Source organism: Hippoglossus stenolepis, chromosome 1, assembly GCF_022539355.2.
Source record: "Hippoglossus stenolepis isolate QCI-W04-F060 chromosome 1, HSTE1.2, whole genome shotgun sequence".
Lineage (NCBI taxonomy): Eukaryota > Metazoa > Chordata > Actinopteri > Pleuronectiformes > Pleuronectidae > Hippoglossus > Hippoglossus stenolepis.
The window spans coordinates 6,348,992-6,361,693 of record NC_061483.1 but is presented as its reverse complement, the minus strand read 5'-3'; the positions used below and the strand labels follow the sequence as shown (position 1 = coordinate 6,361,693).

The following is a 12,702-nucleotide window of genomic DNA, read 5'->3' as shown; positions in this document are numbered from 1 at the left end:
GGGTCTCCCTCTAAAGGGTCAGTTGTAAAGCAGAAATACAGCCGCCTGCGCATTTCAACGTTTGTCAAACCAGCTGTTTGTTGTCTGGAGGACGTCTCCGTATATAAATTCTTTTTTTCCGTATTTAAATCTCCAGTCATTGTTATTTTTAGTGGACCTGTAGAAAAGTGCAGTGTTACAGCACCAGGCCAAACTGGGATATGTTATACAGATGTGTGGGACATAGAATGGCTCCCAGTAAGGCTCATACCATTTCTTATTTCAGAGCCCCACCAATACTGGTGGTGAAAACAGAATCTCATTGACATTTTGAGGACCCATTCACTCACTGTGTATTTTGATAAATCCTCTTCCTGCTGTTGGACAGTGTTTCCTTTATTAAACTAAACATGGAAACAGTCTCATTTGCACATTTCGCTTCTTACTCTATCAAATGTTGTTAAACCATCGATGAGTGTATCTCTAAATACTGTTTGTGTGTGTCTGTCCCTACAGGCTGGCACGGTGAGAGACTCCATGGCAAAGTCCCTGTACAGTGCTCTGTTTGACTGGATCGTCTTCAGGATCAACCACGCTCTGCTCAACATCCGGGACCTGGAGGACACCACCAAGGTGCGACCACATAAAATGTCTTACCTTGAAAATGTCCAACATGGATAATATCTTTTACTTTAATCAGTGTTTTGTATAACGTAGGACGTGTCCTCAGTTTGAGATCTGATCACTCACACTACGTGGGGATGGGGTGTGAGACGCATGTGGCCACATTCTTTTCACTGTGTGAATACAAATATGTCCTGGTTCACAGACCTTCCACTCAGCTGACGTCCCCCAACCTGCTACAGTTTCACAATGAACCAAAAGTAATTCTACGTTTCTCCGTGACCGTTGATTCATCTGTAGCCAAAAAATCTACACTGACCATCACATGATACATTTGTAAAATCAGTCTTCAGAGCTGCAGTGATTCATTCAGTCCCTCCTGACTCTCTCTCTCTTTGCAAACACAACTGACGTATGTGATTATTTGCAAATGGAGCAGGGTTGTGAGACCTGATCACAATAATCACATGAGACAGATTCCTGCATTTTAATATCTGGTGTGAACAGAGAACTTAACGATGTCCCCTTGTCTCCTCGTGTTTCGTCATCTCCCGCAGATCTTGTCCATCGGGGTTCTTGACATTTTCGGTTTTGAAGACTTCGAGAACAACAGCTTCGAACAGTTCTGCATCAACTTCGCCAACGAGCGTCTCCAGCACTACTTCAACCAGCACATCTTCAAGCTCGAACAGGTAGAAACGCCTCGTCGATGTTCCTCTGAACGGCCTCTTTATTCAAAGCCTTTGACCTGGAGCTGAACTCTCTGAGCTACTGTTCTACAGCTACTAGTATTTGAACACACTGTGGATCTACCATTCACAAGGAAATCCCTCGTCCTTATCACGCCACGCAGAGCACAAACAGCACAATGACACCGAAACAATGCAGAAATTCCTCAGCACATTATGCAACAGGGTTTGCCGAGAAGCTGACGCGGCCGTATGACTCAAACCGCCTGTGACCACCCTGACTCTGGTTGTGTGTTCGCTTAAGTGAGCTGATTAGCTTCAAAGGGCTTTTTACAGTCCTGATGCCTGTAAGTTAAACACGGTGTTTACCTTGAGATCGGCTGAATCAGCGACCTGCACCGACATGTTTGAAGGGCTCAAGCTGCTCGAAAGCCTCCGTGCACTTCATGAATTACACCGAGACGTGAAGGTCTGTCTCCTCAGTCACTCCTGCTTTGATCAAAGCCGTCTTACTTTTGTGTCATAATTACGTCAGGACTTTCAGCATAAATGTCACGGGTAGAGAGTTCAAAGTCCAGAAGCTTAAAGTAAATTAAATTCTACGTTATCGTGCTGCAGATGTAGGAGTTGTTTGTTTAGTGAATTAGGAAATGCTTAAATGAAATGTTAAGTACATGTGGGGTGTGGTAGAAACTAAGATAGTCAGTACAGGTTATATATTCGTATTAAAACTAAAATATATATATATATATATTAGCTTAACAGAAAAATTACAAAGAGGGAAGAATATATGTCATATTTACAGTGTGAACTAGAACTCTGTCGAATAAAACCACATTTAAATTCATTAGATCCAGATTTTTATTTGGATATTCACCAACTTTAACAAACTAAAGTATAATTATGGAATTGTGAATTGTTTTAAGATAATACGTAATAAAAATAGAAATGTACACATTTGAAATATGTTAATATTTATATAATAATAATAATATGTATGCAACTGTAATTTAAAAAGAAGGGTTCACTTTGTGCAGCAGCTTTGGATAAAGTTGCCAATCTAATAAACTATTAGATCACTATTATATAGCAGCAATATTTTGTATAGACTTGTTGGAAAAGTACTTGTGATAAATATAGATAAATTAAGCTTTAATATAATGATAAAAAACATCTATTGTTTACAAAACCTAAGATGTTGAAACATTTTTGCGACAAAGCTAATCATAACACCCACAAACATGTTGATGTGATTCTTTGTCATTATGAATATAAAGTTTGATTTGTGCATTGTCATACATATATATTTGTTTAATTGAAACCATATTGGAAGTTTGAGAAGATCATGATTCATAACTTCGATGAGGGTTGTCTCTCTATTCGAGCTTTGTCCTGTTGTTTGTGGCGAGTAGAGGCCAAAACATTATCTTCAGTATCTTGATGTAGTTCACGTTGGATGTTAAGGTGGGTTCAGGATCACCATCGTGTAATATCCTTCTTCTTTCCTTTTTTCCCACTGACTCTGAGATTCCCAGTATTTGTTGATACTTATTAGAATACCACAGCACTTCCTGTGCTACTGCTTGTTGCTCTAACCCCGGTCACATTAGATCCAGCCTCCAACCAAACACTTAGCTCGGTGCTCTCGCTCCCTCTTTGAATGCAGCCTCTGTGTTGTAAGTATTTATGTTTAATACTGAAAGTAATATAGTTGTGAGGAGACACAAATCTTTTTTGTATTTCGGGACATTAGATAAGATAGTTCCTGGAGGACGTATTCACTCCATAGTGTCCTTCTTGTTTATTTTGACAGTACCTCATGTCCGGCACTAGCTGGTGTACAGGTTCATGGTTGTGACTGCGTGACCTTTGCTGTGAGTTTTGTTAGTTGTGCAAAGATGCAGCCGCATGTAGACGCTGGTTCACAATACATTGATCTGTGCGACACCCACGTGAGCCGAGCTGTGGAGTTATCAGTGATTATTCTATTGATTTCTGATGTTTCCATGGATCAAACAGCATCAGCCCTTCTTTAAACTGCGTTTTTCTTTCATCAGACATCACAGAAAAAGTCAGAGGAAAGCGGAGAGCTCAGGAATTCATCCCGGGCCTCGGTTCAGTTTAGCTTTAGTCGTGTGTGGAAAAGTCGATGTACAGCACTCAGGCATCCTAAAAGCTTTCTGACCGAGAGCTGACGTGCTTCATATTTCTGCTGAGGCCAGCTTCACACCCTCGTCTACAGTTACATACAGTTTGTTTCCACTCACCAGCGAGTCACTTTGTTGTGATGGCAGAAAGACGCAGGGAAGCAGCAGCCGTGGGAATTGGTTATTACTGATGATGATAATGATTATTAATAAAACACCAATTTAAGTGTCTTCAGAGGAGCTGACGCTGCAGAGTTTGGAGATATGTGATGGTTTGTTTTCTTTTTCTTTTCACTCGAGTCAGAGTCAGAGTGAGTCACTGCAGTTAGAGGAAGATGATTTAAAGGCAGGAGGTGGATTCCGTGTCCTGTGTAATCTAATGAAATCCAGTACAACACCCCCACAAACCACAGCACAGTGATTACTGCACTGACTCACCTGACTCACAAATTCAATATTGTAGCTTCACAAACGTTTATTCCAGGGTTGTTGTTCTGGATTATATTGCACAGGTGTTCCATTCTGTGTGTGTGTGTGTGTGTGTGTGTGTGTGTGTGTGTGTGTGTGTGTGTGTGTGTGTGTGTGTGTGTGTGTGTGTGTGTGTGTGTGTGTGTGTGTGTGTGTGTGTGTGTGTGTGTGTGTGTGTGTGTGTGTGTGTGTTGAACACATGTGACGGCCTGTCTTCAGTCAGCGTCTCTGCTGAACACAGCGATCGTGCTCTTAGATGTCGAAAGGATTGAAAAGACAGATGTGTTGTAACTTTTATTAGTTTATTATTACACTGATTGAAATTTGCACGGTACGGGGGTGAAAACATAACCTCCATGGTGAGGTTAAAAAAAAGAATGACTTCTCTCACACTGTTGGAACCTAAAATGAAATTTTAATGACATTTTTCTGTAAAAACAGCCGGAAGCAGGAAATTTGCTCAATTAAATTGCAGCGGGCTCATATCAGAATCCTTCAGTTTTTTTCCAAACACTGAAGAAGAATCTTTCCCTTTTATTCTTCATCTGTGAAGCAGCAGTAATTAACTTGATTCTCTTCAGCCCTCTGACTTCAGGGGAACAAGAGATGAGACCAAAGGAGAGAGAGAGATTCCTGTGATTCTTTATTAAACCTCCTCTGGATTAAGGTCTTTATTGGTTAAATTTCTTTCCCAGGAACAACAGGAAAATAACATATAGAGGTAGAGAACGGTGGTAAATGATCGGAATGCTTCTCTCATTATTAAACCAGCCTGCAAACAACACAGCTACTTTTACTGGGACGTTTTAAAACCACACAGGTCTGCATTCCTGCCTTTGACGTTTCTTTGATTATTGATATATTTAAAGGTGATTTGATGGAGTTTTACGAAACTTTAAATCAAGTTTCTCTGTTTCCCAAGTGTTTAAAAGTACAACGTGGATGCGGTTGTGATGAATGTGATGTTTGATATTGTCTGTATACAGTAAGAGTTGCTGACACGTTCACTGACCCATGAGAAATGCAGCGAAGAGGTTATTACATCAGATTACAGAGCTATAGATCAACACTGTCCATGTTCTGTTGTCCCGCAGGAGGAGTACAGGGCCGAGGGCATCAGCTGGCGAAACATCGACTACATTGACAACACGGGCTGCATCAGCCTGATCAGCAAGAAGCCCACAGCTCTGTTCCACCTCCTGGACGAAGAGTGCAAGTGAGTCTGATGCAGTCTGGTCCACGTCTTCATTTCCTCAATAATTCATCTCATATTCCTTTGGGATAAACATCGACTTCTTCTGGCAGCTTGAAGCTAAAGCACAACTGGCAGGTGTTAAGTCCGTAACTACAGTACGGCTGGTTTGATTCCACCTGCGCACCCACCTTTACTCTTCAGAAATACTGTCTCACTTTATACCCCATGTACATCCGCTTATATAATCTCTAAAATGTGATGACCTTACCATCCATAAATTTCCTGAAATGTAAACCCCCTAAATTGCAGAGGCCTTTTCACGATCACGACTGTGCTGCGACTATTTTTACCAAAACCATATTTCCTTCTTTATTTCCCCCTCTTCTCCATTTGGACACCGAATCAAATTCCTCCCACTCGGAAAAGCTGGAGAGCTCTGAATCTTTGGCCGCGTTGTTTTCATAGCTCAGATTTCACCCTGCTCCAAAGCCCCTGGTGTCCCGCTCTTCCTGTAAGCTGTTGATTTTCTGCAGAATTGCTATTAAAGGACAGGGGGAGAAATCTGATCCCAGATCGGCTTAGAATGATCATTCTGGACCTGTGGTGTCAGAGGATGAAAATGTCAGAACGACTCACGGAGCAGATCCTTTTTTGACTTGCCACGTTTCCACGTCGGCGCTGTTGTAGTTACGGTTGTTGAGACTGGATCAGAGACGAGTGGAAAAAAGAAATGTCTTCACTTCATTATGTTTCATTCGGGTTTAACGGCTCAGGAATGTGTCGAACGTTTTCAGTGTGATTTACGCTGCAGTCTTCATGACGTAGTCGACAACCTTAAACAAGTGCATCAACACAGGGATCTGCTGGCCGAGCTCCTCACCCTCGTGTGTTTTCATTTTAAAAACAGATGTAAAAAAAAAAAAGTGCTTTGTTCTTCAAATCAAACTTTTCTGTTGACTTTTATTTCAGTTTCCCTCAAGCCACCAACCAGACTCTGTTGGATAAGTTCAAGAGGCAGCACGAGGGCAACAGCTACATCGAGTTCCCTGCCGTCATGGAGTCCGCCTTCATCATACGACACTACGCCGGCAAGGTCAAGTACGGTGTCAAGGTCAGTGTGATCCTCACGTCCACGGGTGGTCATTGATTAGAAAGAAAGAGAGGAGAAGGTGCAGCCATAGACTGTTTTTGAAAATGGACAAAGAGGGCGGGTCTGGAAAGTGAAGCCAGTGCGTAAGTGCCAGAAACCTGTATTCTCTCAAACGACCAGCAGAGGGCGACTCCACTAGTTGTGAAAATAAGTCGGTTTCGATGAAAATGACGCTACTTCCTCCTTGATTTATAAAGTCAGAAACATTTTCCTAACGAGTTTATGATATCGATCTCTAGTTTCAAGTCTTCTTCAATTTAGAGTAAAATACATGATAAATGTATTGAGGAATGGATTCGGATTGACAGGTAGCACCGTCCAATGAGTGCAGGTGGCAGGTGTAGGAGGGTGTTCAGCTCTCAGTCAGGCTCCACCCACTTCTCCTCCAAATATAGTTACTTCTGGTTTCAAATAACCAAGATGGCTGCAAAACGGCAGCTCACAAACCAATGGCTGACGTCACAGTGGTTTGAAACTTGGGTCCGACCGATCTCAACTTGTTTTCTGGACTCATGTTGAAGGGAGTTTGTTTTATTACAGGCAAATAATAGCATTGAATCCCATTTTATATGTGATGCAGGATTTCAGGGAGAAGAACACAGACCACATGCGCCCGGACATCGTCGCTTTGCTGAAGAGCAGCAAGAACGCCTTCATCTGCGGGCTGATCGGCATCGAACCGTCGGCCACGTTCCGCTGGGCGGTACTGCGAGCGTACTTCCGAGCCCTGGTGGCTTTTAGAGAAGCTGGAAAGAGACACACGCAGAAGAAGCCTGGTGAGTTCCCGCACTGACGGAAACTTACTCACATGTTACAGCTGCAGAAACACAGAGCTCATCTCACCGGAACTTAGAAAGTCGATGAAAACTTATCTGTCAACTACAAATGTCTATTTTTAGACTTTTCATCATATCAAGACAACTACTGGTGTTTAATTTGAAATTCAGAAAATGGCCCAAAAGAGGCAAAGTTGAATTTGAATTTTTAAATAACCAAACAGCTTGTATTAGAGTTATTTAAATGTACAAAAGGCAATAATAAGATATGTGAACATTTCTGTTGTAGTGTTTTTGATGTGTGGAGTTCATCGGCAGACAAACAGTGTCTAACTCTTCAGAATATAATATGATTATAATTATTTATCTCTGACATTACATCATTTCCTTGATATCCTTCCATGCACAGTGAGATATGCTCACATGCTACCATCGTGTTGTCCGTTCTATTTTGCTTTATCTGCCATATTTAATGTTCCATCAGTCACTAGTAGTTTGTGTTTAGTGCTCGTAGAACCGCTGTGTTTTTACAGTAGCTGTTTACTCTCTCGGCTTTTGGCTTTTATACGAATGCCTTCTTTTCCCCTAGACGTTCCTCTGGCCGTCCTTGATACGCAGTAGATTTCGCAGATGTTCCCTCAGAGCTCTGCATCCTCTTTATCTTTCCCTACAGTTTTACATGCAGATGTTGTTGTGTGAAAATAGACTTTGTTGAAATCTTGCTTTTTCCTTTATCTTTTAGAAATCCTTTAGATATCAGTGTCTCCCAAAGCGAACCTGTTACATGTCTTCAAAGTTTTTTAATAAGCCTTGTCTTTCACTTCTTTTTTTGTAAATAATTGGATAAGTTGTGAAATAAATCCCCTTTAATAACAGCCTCACTTGAGAATAAGAAATTTACAAAGAATCTTTTGAAGACATTGTTGGGAAAAACCTTTGGGGGACAAACGCCTACACACAGAGTCACAATGACAAACATCCTGCTGCCGCCTCCAGCTGCAGTTTTGAATGTCGATCATTTTCTCTCCAGACGTCTTGCACAGGTTATCTCTCCGGTAGACGACTGCATCTCTTGATCTCTTCTTCTTCGCTGTCTAATCTCTTGTTTCTTTCTCTCTTTCTCTCTCTCTCTCTCTCCTCTCTTCCCCCCCTTCTGTGTATTTTGTTTTTCTCTCCTCTCTGTTTTTTTTTTTCCTTTTGTTTTTGCTTCTCCAAGGGCATGATGACGCTGCTCCCTGCGCAGTTTTGAAAAGTGTGGATAGTTTTAGCTTTCTGCAGCACCCTGTGCATCAGAGAAGCTTAGAGATCCTGCAGAGATGCAAAGAGGAGAAGCACAGTAAGGCTGCCAATACGAGAATGACTCCCTCCGACTTAAAACCACCACTCGGGGGAAACTGTTGGGACGAGGCTGACCAGCATCAGCAACTTTACTGAAGCCAGAATTGACCAGAATCATTTAAATATCAAAACGTAAAGAGACAAATTTATACTTCATAAGACTCGATGCTTGTTGGTCTCCGCTCCCTCCGGCCTCCTCCTCCTCCCCCCCCTCTTGTTCACCTGCATGCATTTGTTCTTAGTCTTGTCTTGCACGTTGTCAACTAGCATGCTTCATCCATTCTGTCACTAACACTGTGCTAGTAAAAGGCTATGCATGAGTTTTGCATGCTTGCATTGCTTTACCAGCTAACTTTGGTCTGGGGGAAACAACACAGTAACGCCTCTCGGTGCCCGACACACGCTTCTGTGTCCACCCCTGTCTTTTTGGGCGGTGGTGGGTATAATTGCTTGTCCACCTCGGCATACTTCTAAAAATCGTCCACCTTCTCCTGTCACTAACACCACACAGGCTGGTGGTGGTGAGAGAAGACTGAGGGAAGGGTATGATGAGATGTGTATTATCACTAACGTGTTCACAGGCAGCTCTTTATGTGGTGCAGGACAAACATTTCATCACACTCTCATGTGTTTGTGTCTTTTTGTTGTGTGCCACCCTGCAGCTCCAGGTGAGAGTGACAATGTTGAACAAAGTGATGAAACTCCCTTTAAAGTCCAACTCCAGTAGCTTGTTACTCCCCGTGAACTCTCCTTTGTTCCTTAAAATTACATTTCCAAAAGATTTCATGTCCTTCAAATCACCTGGATGTAACTTTTCAATTTCCTTCCTCATTTTGTGACGAGATCTATGAATAGCTAGGAATCTATAATCAATGAATGATTGATCGTTCCTCATTAAATCATAATATGCTTTATCTCAGGCACTTTTACTTAGAAGGCCAAACCTTAAAAATTATAGAGAACCAGTCAGTGGTGAAGGAAGTAGTCAAACATTTTTCTCGAGTAAAAGTACAAATAAATGGACATAAATGTACTCAAGTAAAAGTACCACAGTAACGAGTATTGTTCTTATTGTGATTACCCTCAATTACGCTCTGATTGGATAATTGGACCAATTCCCCTCTCGTTATTGATTACTTTAAAAAATATAGTTTTTAAATTATGTGAACATGTAACAATACTTTATAAAAGTGTAGTAGAGTAGAAAGTATGGATATTTGCTAATATATGTATTGTAGTAAAAGTGATGCACTTAAGTATATTTGTCATGTATATGTACTTAACTTAAATAGTAACGACGTAATTGTACTTATTACTAAAGCCTACTTATACATGACAGGGCTTTTTTGGGGTTTTAGCATTTGTATAATCAATATTTTAAGCAAAACTACAGTTCACACTAAACCAAATAACTAAGTATCATCTTCCATATTTTGACACTAACAAGAACACCTCACTATTAACCTCAGAGATCTTTGTTTCATCTGCAGTAGCTTATATCTCCAATAAAAAGGCACATAACACTCACTGCAGTAACACTGGAGTGTCACAGGTGTGTGTTTCGCTTGATAAGGGTTTGAGGGATTTGATTCTTTATGTGTCTCTGTCTGTTTTTGTGCGTGCGTGTGTGTGTGTGTGTGTGTGTGTGTGGGTGTGATTATGTGTCCTTTCACATGATGCTAAAATGTCTGTTTTATGATCAGGTGTGACCAGGAAGACTCCACGTTCTCCACTGTCAGACCTCCAGGGAAGCAACGCCATCAATGACAAGTCACCACGGTGAGTCTGTGGCGAGCAGCGCCCTTCACAAAGTGTCCGATCGCTTCACAGAGCGAGCTGGGAGAGTCTCTGCTGTGTGAAGAAATAAATTCCTGCTCTCTTCATTACTGTTTATGTGGAGTTCAATGCCAGGTTATCGGATTCATCAAATAGCTCAGATATGCAGGGCCGGACCCACATGAGCTCACATGTGTCGGCACTCCCGACAGAGTAATGCAGTCAAACACCACAACATCAAACACAAGCTGCCTGCTATTCAAACAATGATTGTTATGCGATTCAGTGAGGTACGATTTGCAGGTGTTTTATAATTATTAGATTGAATTATCAATCCTTAAATTCTGCACCAAATCCGTCACATTTGTTTGGACATTGGTCTAAAACTATGGAAGAAACATATAAACTGTTGATTTCCGACTAAATCCACATTATCCCAGCTACATATTGAAGGTAGTTACAGGTTCGTAGGTCTATTTGTTGATGAGCAGTGGCTGAGAAAAGAAACCACATTCAAATCTGCAGGATCCACACCCATAGATATCAGTCCCGTAAATACGCCTGATCTCCATCATGTGGATCTGCCCTTTGTCGGGATCCACGCTGAAATTGAATGAGTCCTTTCTTGGCCTGTGTCCCATCCTTCCACCATCCTCATGAGAACAAACAGACAAACAGACAGGGATGAAAACATGACCTCCTTGGCAGAGATAATACGAAAGGTCAACCTTACTTGCATATTCATCTCCAATAGCGTTTGTTCATGTGTTCTTTTCATGTTGTTGTTAGTTCAATTGAATTCATGCAGCAACAACAAAAATAAAATATTGATTCAAACAGTACTGGGTAGAATAAACATCTTGTAAACCTTTTGTTTGTTATTTTAGGCATTTTGTGTTTTTATTTATTAGTCAAGAGCAAAAGAGGAAATGAGAGAGAGAGAGAGAGAGAGAGAGAGAGAGAGAGAGAGAGAGAGAGAGAGAGAGAGAGAGAGAGAGAGAGAGAGAGAGAGAGAGAGAGAGAGAGAGAATGACCTGCAACAAAGCTCTCCTGACAGATTCTAACCGGGGATGTTATTGTTTATTCCCTGAACCCGTAGTTTTTAATCTTACATGCATACAACAATCAGATCTGGAAATGGTCTTCATCAACAACCCTCTTAATACCTTCCTGTCACACACTGATGTGTTGAACCTCTGGGCCCTGAGACCAACGTTGCATGCCTTTTTAAAAAGGAAAACGGTGATGACTGTTCTCTGACCCCGGGTGTTGCTCCCGCACCACCCCACTGAGACCCCGCTCCACCACCTCCTCTAATTAGCCGCGGACCAGGAGATTAGCAGCCCACGACCACGACTGGTAGCACAGGACAACTCGTACAAGCCGGCTTTTGTTACACAAGAGCCCGGTCTGGGGCTGTTAAAATCCCCTCTTAATGTGATTTGCAACCTCTGCCCTCCCGCTCTGTCTCTCTCTCTCTCTCTCTCTCTCACTCGCACACACTCATGCACGCATCCTCCACACACTATGGGAGCACTAAAGCCCGAGCAGCTGCTTCCTCTGTGATGCAAAGGCAGAGCTATGCATCGGAGAGGAGTGCCCGGGGAGCGATAAATATGCGGTCCCTGCAGGGTGCGTGTCAGCTGGACGGAGCGGCGGACAGTGCAGTGCTTTATGGGAAACACTCACTACACAAGGCATATTGTGCGATCACCGCTAATTGAGATCGATGATCGACTGGGGAGAAATTCTGCCTTTATATGGTCCCACAGATGCAAACAGAAGATTCCTGCTTATTCTATCTTTACAAATTGTGACACATAAATTATTTTCTGTTTATTCGTGCACAAAAAGCCCTGAACTACTCCAAAGTCTTGTACAACAATAGAGTATAAACGCAAGAAATATTGGAGCTACGTGGATCTTCTGCTATAATTTGTTGTGTTGTAATTTAAACCAGACAGGTTTTATTTAATCATATGTGCACTGCTCCTCTGGGGCTGAGGAAACGTCCCCCAGCTCGTGACAGTGGAGCAGTGACTGGTGGAGAAGCTTCGTCCAAAGAGAGAGAGGAAACGTATTAAACCACCTGCGTCCACACTGATTTCAAATCCAACACACGCTCTTATGAGATTTAACCAAAAAATGAAATCATGACAAGATAAACATCTATTATTTCAATATTATTACTTCAAAATTGGAATTAGCTTCACTGGTCAAGTACGTTTTGGCAAACAAGGAATTTAATTAAAATAAATAAGCCAAGAACAACAAAGTACAAACCAGGCTGATTTCATAGGTTTTTGTACATGTATACAGTTATAGAGCGAATGTACTTTTTGGCACTTTTAAATGCCGAAAGTACACAAAGAGCACAGAGATGCATGTGGTTGATTTTAAATGCCAACACTGAAGTTGGCAAACATCTATTTATTTATCCATCAAGCTGATCTGTAAAACCACAGTTATGTATTTCAGCAGTGGAAAAAAAATTTCAAGCCAAACAGCTCAATCAAAACTACTGTATCTGAAATCAACCTTCTCCCCTGTGGCCTTGTAT

At 41.7% G+C, this 12,702-nt stretch overlaps 1 protein-coding gene across 8 annotated transcripts in view; it reads left to right on the top strand.

The window, feature by feature from the left end:
- Window positions 1–12,702, top strand: part of myo9aa (myosin IXAa) — a 99,995-nt gene that overhangs the window by 65,005 nt on the left and 22,288 nt on the right. For 5 of the 8 annotated variants that reach the window (XM_047340419.1, XM_047340421.1, XM_047340417.1 and 2 more), the window contains 8 exons: window positions 496–612; window positions 1,161–1,295; window positions 5,002–5,123; window positions 6,072–6,213; window positions 6,833–7,028; window positions 8,245–8,364; window positions 9,029–9,034; window positions 10,070–10,145. In XM_047340419.1, coding sequence (XP_047196375.1) covers window positions 496–612; window positions 1,161–1,295; window positions 5,002–5,123; window positions 6,072–6,213; window positions 6,833–7,028; window positions 8,245–8,364; window positions 9,029–9,034; window positions 10,070–10,145 — 914 coding nt within the window. The remainder of the gene's footprint in view (window positions 1–495; window positions 613–1,160; window positions 1,296–5,001; window positions 5,124–6,071; window positions 6,214–6,832; window positions 7,029–8,244; window positions 8,365–9,028; window positions 9,035–10,069; window positions 10,146–12,702) is intronic. The other 3 variants (XM_047340422.1, XM_047340415.1, XM_047340420.1) reach the window with 2 other exon arrangements.